The sequence below is a fragment of the Sinohyriopsis cumingii genome, chromosome 16 (genome assembly GCF_028554795.1).
Source record: "Sinohyriopsis cumingii isolate HCF-2022 chromosome 16, ASM2855479v2, whole genome shotgun sequence".
NCBI classification, from domain to species: Eukaryota; Metazoa; Mollusca; class Bivalvia; order Unionida; family Unionidae; genus Sinohyriopsis; species Sinohyriopsis cumingii.
This window is the reverse complement of record NC_142976.1, coordinates 70,040,675-70,065,830: the sequence shown is the minus strand read 5'-3', so window position 1 is coordinate 70,065,830 and position 25,156 is coordinate 70,040,675. Positions and strand designations below refer to the sequence as shown.

General features: G+C 36.2%; 1 protein-coding gene across 2 annotated transcripts in view; it reads left to right on the top strand.

The window, feature by feature from the left end:
* The first annotated feature begins 1,619 nt into the window (after positions 1–1,619).
* LOC149780740 (U3 small nucleolar RNA-associated protein 4 homolog) overlaps positions 1,620–25,156 on the top strand; it is a 75,425-nt gene continuing 51,888 nt past the window's right edge. Inside the window, exons 1-5 of one of the 2 annotated variants that reach the window (XM_089937799.1) lie at positions 1,620–1,867; positions 5,081–5,195; positions 12,628–12,682; positions 19,743–19,862; positions 24,053–24,121. In XM_089937799.1, the coding sequence (XP_089793925.1) occupies positions 5,092–5,195; positions 12,628–12,682; positions 19,743–19,862; positions 24,053–24,121 (348 nt within the window). In that variant the 5' untranslated portion in view covers positions 1,620–1,867; positions 5,081–5,091. The remainder of the gene's footprint in view (positions 1,868–5,080; positions 5,196–12,627; positions 12,683–19,742; positions 19,863–24,052; positions 24,122–25,156) is intronic. The other variant, XM_089937800.1, reaches the window with a different exon arrangement.

Sequence of the window (25,156 nt, the reverse complement as noted above, 5' to 3'; positions counted from 1 at the left end):
ATCCGGATAATAAAAGCATACACATAGCTGCGTATTTGTTGTTTATAAAATAAAATAAAATAAAACAATAATTAAGGTCAATTCTAAATAAACTCGATTTTGGAAAAGGTTATGTCGAACACACAATGTTAAATTACAATAGCATATAAAGAAATTTAACAAAAATTATAAAGAAACTAACAAACAATGCAAATTAAATATAACTAACAATATACGTTATGCGTTTATCTCACTATATTTGCATACATCCACATTTTCTTGGTTTTATTTTCATTTTACTCGTTCTAAATCCGTTTACTCTATTACATACCTAACATTAAATTATCAGAATTATAAATTATACATAAACAACCAATGATACACTGATACACATTGATATATGATGCTGAAGTGTTCTCGGTGTTTTTCGTCGTGTTTCTATTGTTACGACGTTATGGTCTTAAACTATGTACCAGATAAAAGCATATATTCATACACAACCAGTGATACACCATGGTATATGCGACAGAATTTAAGTGCATTTCTGTGTTTTTACTGTGTTTCTAATGTTACGACTTTGTGGTCTTAAACTATGTAATAGTACAATGCAAAAGCAACATACTTCATAAAATTAAATAATTTAATTCTCTAAGTTACAAAATGATAAATTTAAGAGGAACTTAAAGTAGTGTGCATTAAATACCAAATAATTATAAGTATTCTACACATTGTCAAAAGTATAGAATGTTCCGAACGAGTTTCAATCTTGAATGTACCGATGTGCTAACAGTCTTCATGTATCACAATGATATAATCGAAAATGTCTTGTAATGAATTCATGATAGTCCCAAATGGCATTTTAGTCAAAAATGTTAATGAGCACTTTGCAATTCCAATAATAAATTGAATAAATAAATCTTCTATAATTATATCTGAGCACAACTAAAGTGATTCCACAAAGACTGATATTAAAATGGGAATAAAATATTTTGTTAACTTGAGAACCTCATATAAAAACCTAAAGCACAATAAGATGATCAGGATGTGGGTACTTTTCCCATCAAGTGCGTAAAGAAGGTCAGGTCTGTTTACTTATATTTTAGCAAATAACCTGACAAAAAATCAAGTAGACTAGAATCTCCAAGGGAAAAACCAATGTCTTGAATTCAAATCCAAGTGAACATATTTAAAAATGATTACATTAGTCAGGTAGGCCCAAACTCCTACCCTCAGTTACGGATAAAGATCAAACATACAATGCAAATCATATATACACAACACTATGCACCAGTTCAAATACTCATTCTTATTTCTTATTAAATTCAACATACCCCAAAATAAACATTGGTGGACTAAAGTATACTCGACGCCGTATACAATTACTTGGATTACAAAATTATGATGGCCAGTTTAAAATTACATCCACATAATAAGTACATATAGTTTCTTATTGAAAATAAAATTTGTTGTTAATAAGTGTTTTCCTTCTATAATAGTGAGTTTGAAACACTTGAGCGTTTATCCTGCATGGGCGCTTTTGTGAAACTATGTCGCTTTCCAAAGGGACAAGCGATCGCCGTGGGCTCGCTCAAGAACAACACTGGAGTGCTGCGATCAAGAACCGGAGTAAATTTAAAATGAAAAACAACAACAAGATGGCAGCCTACTTTGAACATGTGCTTCCGTTTCAAAGCAATTTTGGTGATCACGTTCATTAGACCTCCCAATCTACATTGAATCATACGGTTTGCATTGTAACGGGTTCTATTCTTTGTGTGGAAAAGGGCAACGCGCGATAGAATAGAATTCATCACCTCAAAAGCCTCGATCAGACGGAATCAACGGAGTTATTCTCAATCAACCGAGTTATTCTCCCTTTCTTTCAGGGGTAAACATATTATAAGATTTAGTTATAGTTGGCATGATTTAAAAGAACATTTCAATATAAGCTCTAATGACTTTTTACCGACAACACAATAAACATTTGAAGGCTGTTGATAATGTGAATAGACTTATCGTGGTGGACGGTAGTTGTGAAATTAGCTATGCGCAAGGTATTTTGAAAAAATGCGTTTTCAAGCTGTAACGTTAACTTTTTGGTATTTATTATGGTCTCATTTTTACATATTCATATTTTTCCCCACATAAATCTTAAGATATTACGCCAGGAACTGTTCAGAAATTGAAATCTAAAAATCCTCAATTTGGGAATTTGAAAAAATGTAAAAAAGGAAACAATTTGTATAATACCTTAAACTAAATAAATGTTAAGGTATTAGTGAATTTATGTGAGTAAATGAAAGACATTTTAAAAATGTATTAAGTTTTTCTTCTACATACAGTAATTCGGGCAAATTGCTGCAGATTGTGCATTATAGGATTCATATCGCTTCGATTTACTCCAAAATATAAGCACAATTAGGGTGAATCAGAAATGCAAAATGCATGTCACTATGCATTGTTTCAATGTTACGGATATATGGTCCTAGTCACTGAGTAGCAAATTAAAAATTGAGACTATACTTAATGACACTGGCAAGATGGCGAAGGGTTAATTCACGTTTACAACAACGTAGGTTGGCACTGAAAATCACCAGAGTAGCGGTGCATTTCGTAAGCTGGTGATTAGTCCTGTTTAGATTGCATATTTAGTGTTTGAAAATTATGAAATTGCCACATGATGTGCCAGTTTTAGTCAAAAAGTTTATATAAATTTGCATTGTAGCATAATCGTGTCTTGAGAATGACATCACTGAGTGTTGTTACTACTTCTGTCATGCTGGCAGTGCACATTCCGGTTTGGATTACATGTCTGATCCACTTAATTGAAAACACAATTTCACACAAAGCACAGCAGCTAAATTGTCAAAAATATCTTTAAAAAAATTAACCTTGTTGCTCTTTATTGAAATATATGTTAAAGAGTGTATTTGGCCAAAAAAGATGATAAAACTGCAATGTAAATACTTTGTAGTGCCCTTGCTCACCTTATAAATCATGCTTAAATTAAAATAATTCCAGATACACGAAACTTTGATTTTTTTACTTAATATGAAAACGAATAATTCCATGCAAGACATTATCACTTTAACACAGGGTATGGTACAAAAGGAGACCTGTTCTAATCTAACATTAATTTTCAAAAGCATATTAGAGGTATCCCCTCCTTGCTTGCGCATAGCTAGTGAAATGATACACCTGTGCCACAGGCACTTGATTCTGTCAGTTGCAAGGGGGAAACTAATGATAACACCTCCCCAGCTCCCAATTAACACAAGGTAACTATCTCCAGCAGTTCACAATCTGACCCATTGATGATTCCGTTATAATTTTTCTATACTACCTGCTCATCATTTGGTCATTCATAACTTACACAACCATAAACAAGACATTCCTCATTTTTCCCCATGTACCATTTAAATACCTTACTGATTTTGAATGGTAACTTTGTGCAGAGTTCATCTGTTGTTTTGTCCACTATGTGCATTTCCACTATATTCCTGCTTTCAAATACTACACTTGATGTCAACTTAAGCTTGTTCAGAGTGAATGGAACTTTTGGGCATTAAGTTTATAAACAATGAATATCCAAAATTACGAACAATTAGAATTCAGATTCAAATCAAGTTTATTTTCTTACAGGGTGATTTGGAAAATTAAATTTAATACATTTTTTTAACCAATATGTTCATTTATATAATACTCCAATTGTAGGGGTCATGACGTCTCGGATACTCCACTATTTGCCATTTAGTTTGAGATGTAGTGATTGGAACTGATATAGTGATTGGGATTGGGACAATGTTTGAAAAGACTCACTGAATGAAATAACCGGTCACTGTAACAATCAATTTTAGTTGAATTGAGCATTTCTTCTGGTATTCATTGTATATATGAATAATGCCATTAGTTGCATTCATCTCTTCTATTTGGATTTGTGTCTTGTCTAATTTAACACTTGTCTCCAAACATTATTCACATAGACAAGGCATGAAGCACTGGAGAAACTTCAAGTAAAGGTGGCCATTAAAAATCATTAAGTTACTTAAATTGTAAATGGGTGAAGGTTTACAATGCCTTCTTTATAGTTTTTTAAGTTATAAGTGATTAAACATCAATGAACCTCAGTAGGTACAGTTTCAGTAATACAACGTATATACTTAGGCCTTTGTAATATCAATAGGTACAGTTTCAGTAATACAACGTATATACTTAGGCCTTTGTAACATCAGTACGTAGTTTCAGTAATACAACGTATATACTTACGCCTTTGTAATATCAGTAGGTACAGTTTCAGTAATACAACGTATATACTTCGGCCTTTATAATATCAGTAGGTACAGTTACAGTAATACAACGTATATACTTAGGCCTTTGTAACATCAGTAGGACTAGTTTCAGTAATACAGCATATATAATTAGGCCTTTGTAATATCAGTAGGTACAGTTTCAGTAATACAACATATATACTTAGGCCTTTGTAATATCAGTAGGACTATAATCAGGAGCATTAGTTTTGTTGCTTTATTTGGGTTTTGAATATGATTAAAACCAGAGGACAAGATTGGAGACCTGGCATATCTAGTGATCTGATTGGTACATGAATAGGTTTATGAATTTACATTTAATTTTCTCAATCATTGTGTCCTTTATGGAGGATATTGGACTGGGCATTCCAATTTAAAGAAACAAAAATTGTAGTCTTACCAGGTTTGCAACTGGCTATCCAGCATCAATCAGTGCTTATGCTTATTTCATGAATATTTTCCGTATGGAAATTCTCAGTTTTATGTCAGCAGCAAAGTTACTTTTGTAAGAAATATAAAGTTTTTGTATACCTGGTCCATATTCAAACTCGAATTGGGTTTCTTTTGATTCCATCATACTGTGTTTTATTATCGTGTAATCACAGTCCATGTCTAACAACATTCAGTTGAACATGTAACATCTCTAAAATCTGAAGATAATTTATGTAGATGAGTTTGTTGACTTAAATTAAAAACTGAGTTTGATTGTGCATTCAGATTAAGAATGTGACTGGTCACTCATTAGCAGTTTCTTACATTCTTTCCTCACTGAATTTTTATATGTACATTTTCAGTTACTTAGAAGATGGGAGAATTTCGAGTTCATCATATTAGATTTTATGAGTACATCCCCAAAGCTATCCACTGTTTGGCATACACTCCAGTTTCTGAGAGGTTGGCTGTTTCAAGGTAAATTTCCATATTGCAGTATCAACACTAAGGGCCAAATCAGGCAATAGTGTCATACCTTTGCCTTTTGTTGCCAAAAATACATTGAGAAAGTGAAGTTTATTGCCTTTTTTGTTGCCTTTTTTCTCAAGTCAGCTTCTTTAAACACAGACATAAACTTAACCAGTGAATACTTTCATGGACTCAGTATATTATCAACTGTTATGTAATTTATTGCTTTAGGAGCAGCATAAAACAGTTTAAGCATAGTGTTTTCAATCTTTCTGATCAGTTTGCATCCAGTTTTATAATAATTGTATCTGCAATTACTAGACTACATTTTAATCTGTGAGATTCCCATGAAATTCACACATGAAGTTTGAAGTAATGAGCGAAATTTGGTGTATTTATAACCCAGCCATGACAGGATATCATTATTCTGAGTAGTGAGTGAAATTTGGTGTATATATAACCCAGCCATGACAGGATATCATTATTCTGGGTAGTGAGTGAAATTTGGTGCATTTATAACCCAGCCATGACAGGATATCATTATTCTGGGTAGTGAGTGAAATTTGGTGTAATTATAACCCAGCCATGACAGGATATCATTATTCTGGGTAGTGAGTGAAATTTGGTATATGTATAACCCAGCCATGACAGGATATCATTATTCTGAGTAGTGAGTGAAATTTGGTGTATTTATAACCCAGCCATGACAGCATATCATTATTCTGAGTAGTGAGTGAAATTTGGTGTATTTATAACCCAGCCATGACAGGATATCATTATTCTTGGTAGTGAGTGAAATTTGATGTATATATAACCCAGCCATGACAGGATATCATTATTCTGAGTAGTGAGTGAAATTTGGTGTATTTATAACCCAGCTATGACAGCATATCATTATTCTGAGTAGTGGGTGAAATTTGGTGTATTTATAACCCAGCCATGACAGGATATCATTATTCTGGGTAGTGAGTGAAATTTGGTGTATATATAACCCAGCCATGACAGGATATCATTATTCTGAGTAGTGAGTGAAATTTGGTGTATTTATAACCCAGCCATGACAGCATATCATTATTCTGGGTAGTGAGTGAAATTTGGTGTATTTATAACCCAGCCATGACAGCATATCATTATTCTGGGTAGTGAGTGAAATTTGGTGTATATATAACCCAGCCATGACAAGATATCATTATTCTGAGTAGTGAGTGAAATTTGGTGTATATATAACCCAGCCATTGTACAAGTAGGAAAAGCGGGTTTATACGGGTTTATTTTGCGAAAAGAATAATTGGTTCTAAATGTCAAATGTCCAAGTCCAAGCATTAGTTATGATTTTCCATAATTGGTTATAATTAATCAGTGTGCTGCATTACAGCATTATTTATAAAGAAATTTTTAAAGGTGTCAACGGGCCAAAGAAATTTTAAAGTTCAAATTAAAGATTATATCTGGCGACGTCAGGAGTGAGTGAGACACAGAATAATGAGTATGGTTTGAGGCTGGTGTCATGTGACATTGACCCATCATAGACCTCCATCTACTGATCTTGTATTTTCAATGTGTGCGACCATTTGGCTATGTATGTTTCCATATTTTCTATTTATATAACTGTACATGACACATTTCCAAGAAAATGGATAGGTTTCTTGAATTTTAAACCATGTGACACATATTAATTATAGTTTGATACACACTGAAATAGCACACCAGTCTATATTGAAACAAATATGGTGCCAAATATTAAGTGAAATGGGTTTTGTCGATGTGACTCAAAAGATGTTATATGACAAAAAAATGTTAAAGAAGAGGGATTTTGTTAAACCAATTAACATGTTGCACCAGTAAAAGGACAAATCAATAGCGCTTTACAAATTTCAAAAGAGGAATATGACACTGATGTAATACAGCTTTCAGAATTTATGGACTTGACTTTACAATATTTAGCAAAAGTTAAACATGTGATGTAGGATAGTTAAAGTGAATGTGATGTATAAAATAATATATTTTGTTTTGTGTCTTTATTCTTGTACTAATCCATATAGCTGATTTGTGACAAGAATTTTAACTAACTGCAGATCCAGGTAAGAATAAAAATAAATATACGGTTTTCTGTAATTATGGTATGTAATATATATCCTACTCTTTTATGCTCTGATTTCACTTTTTTACCACTCATATTGCGATAATTATGCTTATACCTCATGGAGGGTTGACATGTATGAACTTACAACAAAGCAGTTCAAGTTCACATTTAAAGGAGACCAGAAACCAATGGAAATATAGAATAATAATAAAAGTACTATAGCAGAAAACCTTATTCTGAAGTATCATCTGCGACCATAATGCCAATATTAAAATATTGGCCTATCTTCTAGGAGCTGAATTTCCGTGACCTCATATGCAAAATTTCCGCGCCTATTCGGTTACTTTCGGGATGTGACATCATAGTAGCGACTCCAGCAGCCCAAGTGGGAGTTTCCAGAGTAAAAGACAATACCGTTTTGCGTTGCTTACGGGTGTAATAGAACATTAAGAAAAGCCTGTGGACAACATTTTTTTTCTTTTCTGAAAGAATGGATACATTATTAAAAAGGAGTTGATTTCAAAGCAACACCATACAGCACTCTGTGCTCATTACATTTCTCAAAGGACTGTTATGAGAGGGATTCTGAAAAAATGGCAGCTCAAGGATATGCAAATGCTAGGCCTGGACTAAAAGTTGGCGCTGTTCCAGACATAACGTTGAATATTTTAAATCCTGGGAAAAGTGTTAAACGTGCGAGTTACGAAAATAGGCAAAAGGCCGAGTAAGTGACCACAAAATGCAACAATCAATTCACAGATCTTTTATCTACACCAGCAGTGCTAAAAATAAATCTGATAGCCCAACACCCTGGGCCCCTCGGGTTTTAGTTCTGGCCCATCCTGTATTCAAAGTGAGGTGCCCGTCAGGCTTGTCGAAACAAAAATTGTTTGCCTGAGGAAACTTTGATCATGCTGGTGAAATGAGTAAATGTATTTTCAAGATGTTGACATACATGCCTTAACACGGCACAATCTAAATCAAATCACTACTGTCCAAGGTGAAATTTAGATTTGATTTTAATCAAATGGAGGCTTTGCCAAAAATAAGATTCTAAACCTGTCGTGTTTCGAGAAAACACAATTTTCAGTAATCTTATAAAAATTACAAATTTAAAAAAAACAAATCATTGTATACATGTAGTATGTATAAACGGTAATCTGTAATGATTGGAACTGATATAAAACTATTCCTTGGGCAGTTTAAATAGCAGCGATTAAAAGAAAAGAGGTCAAAGTTTCACATTGAATGGCTGACGATAGAAACTGGGTGGGGGGAAACTATTGACCTGAACCCTTGCCCCAATGTGCAAGCGCCCATGGGACGTATCTTTTCTCCATGTGATACGCCTTATTATTCCCCCAGGACAAGCCCATTTTGCATATTCTGGTCAGCTCTGGCTAAATTGCAAAATAGCTAAAGTTTTTATTTAAGTACGCAAACAATAAAGCCAGTGTGACTAATGAACATACTCCTTATCCTTGCATTGATCTTGTGAAAAGGACTGCCCTTTGGATATACTTCGGAGAAACCATGTTCGACAGTGTGTGTATGTGTAAGCACCAGCAATTGATTGCCAAATAAACGATGCCTATTTTGTTGTTACTTACGATGCTGTGGACTTCAGGTTTAAGTCTTAATGCATGTAACACTGTTTGCTGAACAAAATATTTATTCAGAATTAGTTCTTTAGGGCCACATATACTGCATGGTATATTTTGTTTTATTCCTTGTAATTTAATCATGGTAATTAAACTTTACATATACGATAGAGGAATGTCAGGTGTTAACTGGCCGAGTTTCTTTGGCGGAAATGGAGATGCCATTTTGTTTGCAGAGAAAATTTTACAGTGATCATTCTTTTAATTTTTTTATACTATAGTACTGTTGTAGTTGTTTAAAAACATCTGAAATTTACTTGAATAATGTTTAATTTTCACGTTCTATTTACTGAAGAAGAAAAAAAGAAAAAAACTGTTGTGTGATATTAATTATTTCGTCCAGTGCCGGATTTAGACGTGTGTGCGTGTGATTTGAATTTTTAACGTAGCTTTAACAATTTTTCAGTCATATCTCTACGATGTCTGCAGTGTGGCAGTTTAGACTGTGGATTGCATACGTTATATCTATTTATAAATGGTTTGGGGTTGGGTTTTTTTCTTCTGACAAATGACAATTGACAGACACAATATAATAGGTGGCGCTATACAGTTTCGCATTTTGCATAGGGTTAGGATTTTAAAGAAAAAGAATTTCCCCAGCTTTCCTCACTGGTTATACTGGCTATTTAAAAAAGACCTTGTATGTCTTAGGTATAATGCAAAGAACCTTTAATTCCCTTTATTTTGGTGTATGATTGATGGGTGTAATATGGGTTATAGAGTATACAGCTTGGCCTTACTTCAGATGTGCACCTTTCAAAAAAGTGCTAGCTCTACTTGGTCATTTTCACTTCCTGAACTTCAGAGGTAAATTGTATAAAAAAGAGCCGATAACTGTTTTTCTACATTTTATATATTTGGTATTTCATTCATTGCACTTTCAGAAGCTGGTATTGTCTAGTCTGGCAAAATTGATTTTCCCTATTTTAATAGCTGCTATGTATAGTGTACTTTAGACTAATTCAGGCTGATTTTCTAACACAAGGGTGCAGTCATTTTAGTTAGCAATATGTTTAAATCATGTAAAATTTCCAAAAGTACAATATCCAAAAGAAATATCATCCACATTACATTAATGTAGCATAGAGGTATGCCAACATTCTCTCCATTGTGCATGTTTTAAATGCGAACTACTTCACCTTACATACGTCACTCTCTCAAAAGTACATATTATCTGGTGAGCGCCCCCATAATCGGGACTTCGCTGGAAAAAATTCACAATTTCACAGCATATACAAATAACAAAAGAAAACTGCAAGAATCATTTGTTTTATATAACCATATTGTGTGTTAATTTTATGGTTATAGATTTTTAGGATCATTTAGGAGAAAAGATTAAAAAGCAATTTTTTCATAGGGCTTGGCCTGACCTGGTAAGACCCAGTTTTCATTGCCAAGAACAGGCTCCTGTTCATGTTTTAGTGAAATACCTGTCTATTGTGGACACTTCAAGTCATGGATGTCTACAGGACCCAGTGCAAGCTCTGATGTGGTACTTAGAAAGGACCAAGCTAGTGCATCAAGGGAAATCATGCTTCTTCTTACCCGTCAAAAAATGAAACGATGACATATCATCACAGACACTTTCATCTTTGTTAAAATGGTTTATCCATTCCACACATCAGGAAATAATCCTAAATCAAATGAATGTGATATGCAGTTAGGGCACTCACCACAAGCATTGCATTTGATCGAAACTGTTACCTAACTGGCATTATCCATGCCATGGGATGGAGGTCAGAGTCTACTTTCTTTAGCTTTTATCTCAGAGATCTTTCATTCCAAAAGGCTTAGAGCAGCCTGATAAGAACTATAGCTGTGGCACAACAGGTTACCTTCCCAGGTCATTCAGCTGACACATCTTCACAACTTCTGCTGGATTTGCAGGATGGAAATATTTTTCCTATGAAAGTTGTTCTCCAACAGATGTAGTCCATTCTCCAGTTGGGTTATCTAGAAGCTGTCTCACATACCTTAGGGAACCAGAGATGGCCACTCTGTGGTATGGGGCTCTAACTAGCTCCAGTCATAATTGAAGTATTCACAGGATTTGGTGCCAGTCCCTGTTTTAAGTTGAGTTCACTCTATTGAACTGCCACTCAGGTGGTATAAAACATTTAGCTTTTTAGTTCAAAAGTTTTAGCCTGGGAGGGCTGGATTTGCAAGGCAGCAGTACTTTTCCAAAGGTATTATGATTGGACAAGTGTTAGGGGAATTTCTTTTTACTAGAAAGGGGCCCCAAGTGGCCGAGTGGTCTAAAGCGCTCTCCGTCACGGATCACTGCCATCTCACCTCTGTCTGCATGGGTTCGAGTCTTGGGCTCGGCCAGTGTGGATATGTGAGAAAGCTTGCTGGTAGCTTCTCGTGGGTCAGTGGTTCTTTCCGGGGTTTTCCCTGGTTCTTCCTCCACCATTAATACTGGCCGCCATGTATAGCCTATCTTGTGCTGCAAAATGGCATTAAACCCCATAACAACAACAACAACAATTTTACTAGAAAAAAATTGTTTTACTTTACTTACATTATGCTTGTAATGCCCTCATTGTTGTGTGTATACAGTACTCTCATTTCCATTGTTGTGTGTATACAGTACTCTCATTTTCTGGCACTTCAGTGTCAGGCAGCACTTTTATCAGGAAGGTATAATAATGGACCCCATTTCATTATTATATTACTGTTGTGTATATGATATAGGAGTATAAGATAATCTGACTTGCAAGGTGATCACCTTAATGGCTTTCATAACCTGTCCTATAGTCAGGGAGTACTGTATATGCACACATTAATTTAATAGTGTGTGTGTGTGTGTGTGTGTGATGCAATGAAAGTCACAAAACTGGCTGAGAGAGAGAGAGAACATTCTTAATGGGGTTAAATGTTTATGTGCAAATGTGTGACTGCATATCATCCGTAAAGTAGAATTAGATTTCAGTGTACTCGATTGCATAAAATTGCCATTTTTTTATACTGGCTTCAGTAGAGAATAGCTGCAAAACTAATTGGGTGACCCATTTGAAATGATTAATATTTTTATGCCCTGCCGCAATAATAGTAGGACATACATTGTTACCCTTGTCTGTCTGTTCTTCATTATGTCACACCCTAAGTTTTTCTTTTATGTCATTTTTCAGGCACTGATTTCTTGTTAAGTTTATATGTACTATTATAACAGTGGTCACTTTTATGGTTTTCATGTAAAGCATTATAGAGGGAATACCAGCAAAATGTCAACACATAATACATGTATTCTGTTTAAAATAGACAGATCTTTGTGAAATGATGTTTATAAAATATTGACTATGATAAATTGTGTATACATGCAATGATCAAAAATATAGAGGTGCATGTGGGAGTCTCAGAAGTTTGTTTCATCTCTCCATTGTATCTATTTCCACATGTCTATTTTAGTTGTTTTATTACAGCTCTTTATTCTTATCATTCCCTCAGATTGACAAATTGTTGATGTCACATAGCAAGGATGAATCTTCCAGATGATAATGTATCCTGTGTTGGAATGTATTGATGCAATTATATAGTAAATCAATGAATCCCTATAGTCGCTAGAATCCATAACATTACCACATTATTAAAACTCAACAGTTGAGCAAAGTATTTTTAAAAAAGTGCACGTTTATCTGAGAGAAATTTAAAACAATGCAAATAAAATGGCATTTATTTTTGTGTTTTTACATTTCAGGTCTGATGGATCAATAGAAATATGGAGTATAAAGGATAATTGGTATCAAGAAAAGGTAAATTTCAAGTTAAAAATATAAATGGCCTACTTATCACCACAAAGATAAATGGCCTACTTATCACCACAAAGATAAATGACCTACTTATCACCACAAAGATAAATGGCCTACTTATCACCACGAAGATAAATGGCCTACTTATCACCACAAAGATAAATGGCCTACTTATCACCACAAAGATAAATGGCCTACTTATCACCACGAAGATAAATGGCCTACTTATCACCACAAATATAAATTGGCTACTTATCACCACAAAGATAAATGGCCTACTTATCACCACAAAGATAAATGGCCTACTTATCACCTCAAAGATAAATGGCCTACTTATCACCATGAAGATAAATGGCCTACTTATCACCACAAATATAAATTGGCTACTTATCACCACAAATATAAATTGTCTACTTATCACCACAAAGATAAATGGCCTACTTATCACCTCAAAGACAAATGGCCTACTTATCACCACGAAGATAAATGGCCTACTTATCACCACAAATATAAATTGGCTACTTATCACCACAAATATAAATTGTCTACTTATCACCACAAAGATAAATGGCCTACTTATCACCACAAAGATAAATGGCCTACTTATCACCACAAAGATAAATGGCCTACTTATCACCACAAAGATAAATGGCCTACTTATCACCATGAAGATAAATGGCCTACTTATCACCACGAAGATAAATGGCCTACTTATCACCACAAAGATAAATGGCCTACTTATCACCTCAAAGACAAATGGCCTACTTATCACCACAAAGATAAATGGCCTACTTATCACCACAAAGATAAATGGCCTACTTATCACCACAAAGACAAATGGCCTACTTATCACCACAAAGACAAATGGCCTACTTATCACCACAAAGATAAATGGCCTACTTATCACCACAAAGATAAATGGCCTACTTATCACCACAAAGATAAATGGCCTACTTATCACCACGAAGATAAATGGCCTACTTATCACCACGAAGATAAATGGCCTACTTATCACCACAAAGATAAATGGCCTACTTATCACCACAAAGATAAATGGCCTACTTATCACCTCAAAGATAAATGGCCTACTTATCACCTCAAAGATAAATGGCCTACTTATCACCACAAAGATAAATGTCCTACTTATCACCACGAAGATAAATGGCCTACTTATCACCACGAAGATAAATGGCCTACTTATCACCACAAAGATAAATGGCCTACTTATCACCACAAAGACAAATGGCCTACTTATCACCTCAAAGATAAATGGCCTACTTATCACCACAAAGATAAATGGCCTACTTATCACCACAAAGATAAATGGCCTATATATTACCACAAATATAAATTGACTACTTATCACCACAAAGATAAATTTCAGGTTAAAAATATAAATTGCTCACTTCTCTGAAATGTCTGTGTTGGAAGATGAAAATCTTTTTTATCAGATCTTTTGTTTATACACCACAAGTTTAAATTTGATATTAGTACTTTTGATGATGTATTATGAAAAGTCATGTCCATCATTATGCATGTCTCTGCATCCATTTGTCTGTCTGTTAGTTGGTTCTTCATGTAATCTGAACTCCATCTGCACAAATAGAGGGAGAAAATCAGGTGATAATTTAATGAAAATCAAGGTTTGAGATCCTGGATGTGGCAACTGGAACAGGGTGGAAGGGTGCGTAATATGTACACTCCCTTCTAAACCCAAACTCAGTTTATATCATTTGAAGGAGGTGATTGTAGTTGGTATTACATTTTTCCATGGAATACATTTCCCAATCACATTAGGAAAATAAACTCAGCTACCTCCCATATTCAACAACAAGAGAAAGACATTACCTCCCCTTACCACCACTTGGTAGCTACTCATCATTTGGATGTTTACTGTTTCAAGCTTTTGCTTGGTACAATCCAATTTGTACTGCTTAGCCTCCTATAATCCAGAATTATCTTTGCAATTTTTGACCATCCATTGACAAGGTCAGAAAAGTGTCATAAAGTATTTGTTACGTGTTGCATTTATTTGTTTGTGAATCGGCATCTGCATATTTTTGCACTTGTGGACTTAAGCATTCAGATCTTGTGGTCCAATATGATACTGTTGGTACTTGCTGATGGTTGTTATTTGTGCATACTGCTTGTGGTTTTTTTTCAACGATTAAGTAACAAGGGTTGATTATTTGTACAGGTAAATACTTTGGTGTTGTTATTGTCTAAATTATTTGTGTTGTTCTTGTCTTTTAGGTTTGAATAATGGCAACCAAATGCATGAAGTGCAAAAGGTTTAAGACTGGTAATAAGATGCATGAGACTTGTCTGACCTTCACTGAATGGACATACTCATTTACTTGAAGTGATTGCTCTTTTTGGTCAAAAGGAATATGGTCCATGATGCTGGGACAAAAATCTAATAAGTAAGAAGAGATTCTTGAAGTGTTTATTTGACTGTAATGTGCTGAGCCTGCCATCCAAGATGCTTGTCCACCTGCCACCACTCCTGCCATCAGAGATGATGCAGATGATGCCAACTTCAACACATCAGTGCAGGTAGTAAAGCCAGCCCATCTGTTTTCCCAGACACCACTGGAAGTGCAGCTGTTGGAAATGATTCAGGAATCAATGACACAGTTACTGGCCTGGGTGATTTTTCTCCTTCTGTGTGCTACACAGCTATTGATGACTTGGAGATGATAGGAGAATGTCCTGTCTTTATTAGTTTTATTTATTAGACAGCCCAGACAGAGCATGTCCAAGAATTGTCTTCATGCTTGTACAGCTGGTCACATGTCAAATTTTAGTTATCTGTAGGGTCATTCTTATATTCCGTCCAGTGGTACCAGGTGACGACTGACCTGTCACGTCAGTGATACATGCCACACAATGGCCAGCCATTCAATGGTATGAGTCATAAAGGGATCTGACTTGTCTGCTTCACTGCATGTTCTGTCCAGACAGTGCCCAGACCAACCATTCAGATGGTTAATATTTAACAGTGTTTATATTGGGGAGACACATTGCCAATCCACTTGACAATGACACTGCCTCATCCAGGATGCTAGAAATGGTTTACAGGAACATGAAGAAATTGCTCAGATTTTGCTTATTTCCAAGTGCAAACTGATGCGGTTATCATGTCTAACCTATATGTTGATGGTTTTTATATGGCCTATATGTTTGATGGCTTTTGTATGGCCTATATGGTGATGGCTTTTGTATGGCCTATATGGTGATGGCTTTTGTATAGCTGTATGTTGATGGCTTTTGTGTGGCCTATATGTTGATGGCTTTTGTATAGCCTATATGTTGATGGCTTTTGTATGGCCTATATGTTGATGGCTTTGTATAGCCTATATTTTGATGGCTTTGTATGGCCTATATGTTGATGGCTTTTGTATGGCCTATATGTTGATGGCTTTGTATGGCCTGTATGTTGATGGCTTTGTATGGCCTATATGTTGATGGCTTTTGTATGGCCTATATGTTGATGGGTTTTGTAGCCTTAGAAGATGATCATCCCTATTTTTCTACTGTCACAGTGACAGGGTTCTTACGATTTGAAGGTCTTTGACAGTTTGGGAAAAATGAGGTAGCATTTTCAAGGCCTTGAAAGTTTGGGAAAATCTAGCAGATTACCCTGAGGTCTTTAAAAGTCTTAGTAAATTTAAATAAACCCAAAATTTTAATTTCTTTCCATAATCATAAATAAAATTATTCAAGGTTGTTAGATTCGGATGTAGTCGAGTTTTCCTGGTTTCTTTTTTTTGATTAATTACAGTTTGAATTTCATCATTAAACAATATTGTATTATTCATTGTTTTCTCATATCACGTAACTAGTATACAAAATGTTAGCAAAAATAGGTCTTGGAAATCAATGTTTGTGGTCTTCAAAAGTTTGGGAAAAGTCTTGGAATTTATCATACAGAATTATGTATGAACCCTGAGTGAGTGAAGATAGAGGAGGTTACTTACCGCCTATTGGAATAGATTAGGGCTCCAGGCAGTTCCATAGCTTTCTTTTTGAAACACCAGTGCTCAGTTTCTTTCCCACTCTACTCGTTTCAGGGGCACTTGTTGATATTTTGCAGTGAGTGGTGGTTGACATGTCAACCCCTCTGTAGATAGGAATTGGTTGCAGGCCACCCAGTAAGCTAGTGTGAAGCATGATCACAACTTCTTTCGTGTTAGACTTGGCACCACTAGTGAATGTTCAGCTTGCTGAAATATTGTCACTATTTCTGCATGGGTATCCATGGTCTGGATTATAAAAGATTGATAGAAGGACCATACACTTTACAATAGATTTATCCTGACAGTTTCAGCATATTTAGACCTAGTTGAGATGCCCATCTAAAGTTCATCTGTACTGAAGTTGCATCACTCCTCGTCTCTCTGCTCAATACATTTCATACTGTCTTACTCATTGGTGGTACAGTAGAAGAGTTGTGGAAGCAGGCAGCACAAGTACTGCTTGCCATGCTACTGGCACCTGCACCTACAGGCCCATTCAGTCTCAACTGCAATGATGAACAATTTGAGGCAAAAAGAACAGAGATAAAGCAACATATAACAGCATCAGTTTCACCCCAGTGCAGTTTCATTTAGCAGCAGGCCCCTCAATTCAGGAGGCAATTTAATCAATGGGATGAAAAGCAAGGTTTTTCTTTTCCAAAGTCTCCCAAAACCCACTTGCGATGTCCCACTCCAACTGTTTGAGGATGACTTTCCAGTGTGTGCCATGCTTCTTCATTCTGGCAGTCTTGGATCAACCTATTTCCAAGTTGTTTTGGGGGGGGGGGGCTTTGTATTTTGTTTATCCAGCCCCCTCTTATGTCTTCCCCTTCCTTGTTTGGCATGTTTGATCTGGATGAAGGCTGGAGTTTTTTGTAGAAGATCTGGTCATTACTCAACAATGGGTGATGGAGAGAGTGCGTTGACAAAACTCATGGTTGTTTTTACTCCAGGCTGTTTATAATGCCCAAAGCTAACTGGAAGCTTAGGTCAGTTATATACCTTAGGTGGCTCAGCAAATACATAGGTATGGTGAGGATGAGGGCACATTCAGTTAGGCTTTCCATTCAGAGGGCTGATTTGCAGTTGGTATCAGCAGAACTTACTTGTATTTTCATGTTCTTACACACCAGTCATCACACAAGTTAATTTCGTTCATGTTCCAAGGAATGATAAACCAATTGCATGCACTTCAATTTGTTCTCAAAATCAGCCCAAGGTCAGTTTGGACTGTTGCATCCAACAACGACATCCTCCAAAAGCACATGGTAAGTGCATGTTTCAAACAGGCATGGACAATTTTCTTTCCTTTTTGAGTTATTTGGGGTTCCTAATGAACTAGTACAAGTTGGACCTCTCAGCATTTTGTCCACATGGGCATATAATTATTTTACCAATCTTAACCTTCACTCCCTTACAAATGCATGACACAGATTATCAAGCTCATCGAGTCAGTTTCCAACAGGAAGTTGATTTCATTGAGAAAGTTTCTTCAATTCCTTGGTCTGCTCAGTGCAGCAGTGGGATTTGATCCTTTTCATGTGCCTGTTGAAGATAGCCCTGTTGGCCCAGTGGCACCTCCTTTCTGGTAGACTCAGTCAGCAAATTACAGTCATGACTGATTGTAATCAGTGGTGCAACAAGCATTGGTTAACAGCTGGAATTCCGAACAAAAAGTTACAATCTGCATGGATTCCAGTTTGGATGTTTGGGAGTCCACTTAATAACTATCTTCAACACAGTCAGTCAGAGAAGTTACCTCTACATTAACCTTAAAGAAATGAAAGGCATAGTAAACAGGTTTCATTTCTGGATGAATCAACTTTGTAAGAAGGCAGTTGTCATCATGTCAGGCAACTTGGTGCTGGTGGCCTACCTCCTAAATTGAGAAACAAAATCACCTGACCTGTATGTTCTGATCTGGGACTTTCCGTTCTGCAGAAGATAGCTGTCTAGATGAGACATATCCCTGGTAGACTCAGTGTTATGGATGACTCACTGAGAAGGGACCAGACCCATCAATCTGAGTGCTCCATCCACCTATTTATGCACTTTGGGTGAACCTAATGATATACCTATTTGCCATTTTGTGAAAGTACAAATGGGCTGTCTTTGTCTCCAGAGTCCCAGACTCATATGTCTGGGCCATAGGTGCACATTAAGTCATTTGGGAGGGGTTTCAGGTGATCTCTGCAAGCCTCATATTCAAATGTAACTGTTCTGGCTAAGACAAATTAGAAGCAGTTGACTCTGCAGTCACCTCTTCAAGCTTTTATCAGCATATCTGCATGATCTAGCTATGCAGAGGCAAGAATTAAATCTGGTGGGTCCAATGGCTGCAGGTGACCACCAAACCAGATTGATGTCAGCATAATCTCCTTGAGGTCAGCACTTTAGCAGGATGTGCTCAGAACTATTTGCTCAGTACAGAAAAGTTGCTCTTTTTCTTTATCTTTGTAATGTCTTTCTGTTTGTTTCAGGAGATAATGAAGTTCTTTTCCTTATGTTAATGTGATTGAGCAATCATTTTCAGAGAAACGTAATTGACTTTTTCAAAAATGTACTTTCATGAAAATGAGCACATGACAATGAAGGTTTCAAATCCATTAGGCAGCTGGGGAGGTGGGGTAGATGTGTTTAAAAATGTTTTATATTTACAAAGGTATCTGTCTGTTATATCTCACTGTAATGCCAAAATGAGACAAAAAATGAATATTGTTTTTTTAATTTCTTTATGCTAGTCTAGAATGTTATTTGTCATCTTATTTATTTTCAGATGCATGAAAATTATATCACAGTTACCGTGTGTTTAGAAATGCCAATAGTATTCTAAGTACATTTCATTTTATCTTTATGGTATATCACAGAAATGAACAACCATTCAGAGGGTTGAAAGTAGAGCAAAATTTAGTATTTACACTCAGAAGATCACTGAGTCATCTTAAAATGCTTCAAGGCAACACTGTGTCCATTTAATTTTGATCTGTTATTAATTCAGGTTTTAATGAGGAGTGAAATAAATTCTTGTACTTTTTTTCCCCCAGATAATACCACCATCAGCAGGTGACTCAGTGGAAGGCTTAGTATGGCATGGTTTACGGTTGTTCTCAGCTGGTCTGGATGGAAATGTCAAAGAGATTGATGTGGTGAAATCGAAAATTAAGGTCAGATTCATCATGCCATATATAAATTTGTTTTATAGTGAATGCTGCCATGACTTTAGAGACATATATAACCACCTTTGTTTTACTCGTTCCAAACTCATCTTTTCTGCCTACATTTATTAGATGGTGAGATAAGGATGTCATTAGATGGCATCATCTTCAACATTCTGACAGTATTTACTTCTAAGTAGAAAACATTATTTGATCACTTTAACATCAAGAAATAAACTCTAATACCTACCAAATCCAACTGTCCCAAAAAGATTTTCTTCTCTTTCCATCTTCATTTCATGTAGACAAAAAGAAGTACATTTTACCAATGACTTCTCCTTTAGCATGATTGGTGGCCACCTGTATAGAGGATGTTTTATAGCTAAAGCTTTCACTCAAAATTGGCAGCGAAATTTTTTGCGTGTCTTCTAAATTAGTGGCAAGTGTTCAAGCCTTCCATCGACAGTCTTTTTATATATTAGTGTAGTTACACTGTGTCGGTGTGTTATTTTTTGTAATTCTTCTATTTCCACTTGTTTTGGTTTTGTTCTTTGACCTGTAAACCACACATGTTGGTTACTTTTTTTTACCTGAAACTGTACTGAAGGTAATTAAGGTATTAGTATACATTGCAAACATTTTTCTTGAACAATGTTTAGTGGCATCAGTCACAGGTTATACTTTTGAACTTTCCAAGTGCATGTTTTCCTACCTGAAAATAGCAGAACATGATATTTCATTATACTTTACTGAAAATTGGTCTGACTCAAGAAAAATATCAACTTCTTCACTGGGAAGGTCTTGATAGAGTTAGCAGGCCTTTTAAAAGGTCATGCCATCAGTAGACCTAGATGATGAAGAGATGAATCCATCCTTTTTCGTCTTCCCTGGGCCATTTTAACTGATAGGTGAACTAGGTGTCTGCCTAGTGTGTCAAGATTTGGGGGGCACCTGAAACGAAGTACACTGTCAGTTTATTCATTTATTTTCATTAAATATGAAGACGAAATAATGAAATTAATACATATTCAAGCAAAACTTGTATTAATGGTCATAGTGAGCCATCTTTAGCTTTATTGGTTATAGACTGTAGAGCTGTTTGGAAGGTCTGTTGTCTGTCATTCTTTTAGCATAAGTTTTGTCATTGCTATTCATCCTAAACTAATAAACAGTTTATAGTAAGCAATGTCCGGGGGGGTGGGGTGGGGGGCTCGAGGTGGAAGGTTCACCTAAGGTGCAGAATACCCTTGCACCCTCTCGGCTTCTTCAAGTCTTCAGAACGTATAGAGATTGCATACAATCTGTCTAGTATGGTATGTGATCTGGGTAATTACGAGGCTTTTTTCTCAGAAAGTCAGTTATCAGCATCCTTTTCGTTTCTTTTCTCATTGTACACAACTCACATCAACTTTCTGATGTTGCAGCTGTAAATAAGATTGCTCCTGTATATTGACATAAATGGTTCTCACGCCACATCAGAATTGGTATTTAACATTTCAACATTGTTGTCCATGGCTTAGCTTGCAGAAAAATCGGTTAATGACCATGTCAGGGAGTTGGAGCAAAATCTTGTAAATGCTATGGCTGCCTCTCTTAAGTTAGATTTTGTGTGATGAGAGGTATATCTTCGTTCAAAATAATTTGAGCCACATTATGCCCTGACGTGTATAGGACATTTTTGGGGTTGGGATTAATGTTTGGATGCAGAATTGAGGAAAGTGATGAGACAGGCAGCTCAGGAACTGTCCTTCGAACTTGCTTTTCAACCTTCATAGTCATACAAGCCAATCACGCAAAAAATTTAGCTGCCAATCTTTCTCGGTCTGACTAATCCATGCTTCAGGTCCCATTCCAGCTGGCATTGTGGTAATTTCTTTGATTTGCATATAGAGGAATCAGTCCATATGCATTCATAAAGATTATGAACTGCATTCATAAACTGCATTATCACCCTGTTCTGGTCAACTTCATCTACTGCAGTGGTGGCTTATTTTGAACAACACCCACCAGAAATATATGGTAGGTTCTATTTTTGTCAAGGACAGGAATGAGCTCATATCTCATTTGAGTCATCTGGTTTTTTTTTAGTGAGTTAGGAAAGTCCAGTCTACATGAGATTTATGGCTTTGATATGGTTAGTGGCATGTGGGATTTATGGCTTTGATATGGTCAGTGGCATGTGGGATTTATGGCTTTGATATGGTCAGTGGCATGTGGGATTTATGGCTTTGATATGGTCAGTGGCATGTGGGATTTATGGCTTTGATATGGTTAGTGGCATGTGGGATTTATGGCTTTGATATGGTCAGTGGCATGTGGGATTTATGGCTTTGATATGGTCAGTGGCATGTGGGATTTATGGCTTTGATATGGTCAGTGGCATGTGGGATTTATGGCTTTGATATGGTCAGTGGCATGTGGGATTTATGGCTTTGATATGGTCAGTGGCATGTGGGATTTATGGCTTTGATATGGTTAGTGGCATGTGGGAGTCAGTGAGGTTAATTTAGGCATAAATCTCCCCAGGAAAATTCTGGCAAACCAAATCTTATTCAGCTGGCATCACTGGTATTCTCTCCTTGTCTGGACTGACTCTTTTGCATCTAAGTTATGTCAGGTAAGTCTTGACGAAGAGAGCCCTCCACTTTGAAAGCCATTGTGCGAAAAGTGGCATGTATTGATCGACTGGTACAAAGTCAGTAAACATCATTTATTTGAGTACCTCAGGACCACAGTTGGCTGACTTTTTCTCAGGCAGTTTGAGGAGAAAAATATGGTTACAGTTACTGTTAAAGGCTACAGCTGTATGATATCTGACACTTTCAGATATCGTGACAGAGGGGATATTTGACACAATAAAGAATGGCCAGACCTACTAGCCAATTTTGACTTTAATAGATCCCTCACTCTGTTTCCAAAATGGAATCTCATGGGTTTTGACATGACTCATTTAAGATAAGCCTTTTCTTAGAAATTTGCTGAAGCTACTATCATAAAAAATGTTTCCTGATAGCTTTAACTTAAGCGTGCAGGGTGGGCAAGTTACATGCCATTTCAGTGGACCTGAACTGTTCAAACTATCTTCTTTTCAGATTGGATGGTTCCACAGTCCTAAAGGTGCAACCATTTTTTATAGCCAAGTGTGTCACTGTGCATTCAGTCATATTTAGAAAAGTGACCATTCAGAATCCTGTCCACACTCTCAAGCATTGCGTGAAGTGCATAGAGAAAGAGGATAGTTTAGTGCTTTTGTTAGATTTGCCTGCAAAACATTTGTCAGTAAAAAATAATTAAATAATTCTTAGCTGGGTGTAGTTGTCACAGATCATGTGACTATAAATCTTCCTTTTTTTAAGTTCAGAGAGTTAGTTGTCTTTCATAAAGTGAATCCAACCTTCCTTTCCGTAATGGATGCCCAGGTATAGGTTGGATGCTCAGCATCCCGTCCTCCTATTACCTATTCTCCTGACCACTCCAGTGGCCTAGTGGTTAGAGCATCAACCTAGGATGCAGGAGATTGAGGGTTTGAACCCCAGTCGAGTTATACCAAGGACTTACAAAAATGGTACTAACAGCTACCTCACTAGGGACTCAGCATTAAGAGGTTAGTGTTAGGACTGGTTGGCCAGGATGATGTGACTGGGAGGGACATCATGCTACATGTCTGTGGCATGATGCCCCAGTGCTAGACATCACTATAAGCTGCCACACTGTAGACATCGTAGTGATATGACTGAAAAATTGTTAAAGCTACATTAAAAATCCAAATCACACACACAATCACACACCTATTCTCCTAATGTTTATGTGATTGTGAAATGTATTCAAAAGGAATTTTTCAGTAAATTATGTTTCTTCAAGAATACTTACCCAGTCACATTACTTTATAACCCTCCCTACCTCCCTACCAATGTGAGTATCCTAGCTGATCTATAGCTCAGCTTAGCAATACCAGGAGAGGGGAGGTAATGTGCAAGAGTTACTACCCTTATTCTCTATAATCTGGAAGGACAAGGTGATTTTTTTATTATTTGCTTCTTGGGAGGTAGCAGGACCTTGTTCCTAATGATAAGATCATCAGATAAGTTTTCTGTTGGAAACATAATTTGCTTTCCTAAATATTTAGAAACTGTTAAAAGCAAACATATACAGCACTGGAATTTGATGAACTAAATTTTTGTTTCCAATTTGAATTTCAGAGGTGTTCGTCATCAAATGCAGGCCCTATATGGTGTCTTACCAAGAATTCCACTGGAACACGGCTAGCTGTAAGTTCAGTGTAGCAGCAAGAATGGTCATAGTGAGCCATTTTTAGCTTTAATGGTTATAGACTGTAGAGCTGTTTGGAAGGTCTGTTGTCTGTCATTCTTTTAGCATAAGTTTTGTTATCGCTATTCATCCTAAACTGCTTGGAGGATTGCCATGAAACTTTACATATATTTTCATCCCCAGGTCTAGTTGGTCATAAATGAAAATGGTGCTGCTATGTCATCAGTATGACTGCCTGAGCAGCAATCTTTAAAATCTTACTTCTGAATGACTGGTCCTTTCAAACATGAAGTTTTAACTAAAGAACTTTTTAATGTCTGGTTGGTCCTAAATAATATTCAGTATGGCCAGCCTGTTTGAAAATCTTGTTGCTACTTATAGGTTACTGCATTTATATGGGAAAATATGAACGAGTTTTTGGATGGAATACTGCATGAACTTGTGAGTGCAGTATATCCTTCCGACAAAACGAGTTCATATTTTCCCATACAAATGCAGTAACCTTTTTATTATATGCTCATTTGTTTATTCTACCTAAGGTTTAATTATATAAACAAAATACACTACAAGAAACAATGTAAATGAATGAATGCCGTATTCCAAACTAAATACACAAGCGCAGATTTGTCAGTACACAATGACGTCATTATTAATGCACACATAACTCCGCCCAGATAAATTTGAACTTAGTCGCGTGCTCGACGTAGCTTTCGAAAGAAAATGGTGTGTCTAGTTAAAATTGAACTTTGCAGTCAAATTGTGAATGAATGCGCATTGCAACAACTTTTCCATTTGATCTGGAATGAATATATTTTGGTATTTTGTTTCGATTCGACAAAAATTTGTGATTTTGGACTGGATTTATCTGTGCAAATTATACATGAAATAAATCAGATTGAAGTGGCGCGGGAGAAGCGTGTTTACATCTGCAAATGTGTTTCTGTTTATCTCATTGAATGTTTGAAATCATAACATGGGAAAAATATGAAGTCTTTCAATTGCAATTATCAAAAAGACGCTTTGGAATTTAATGC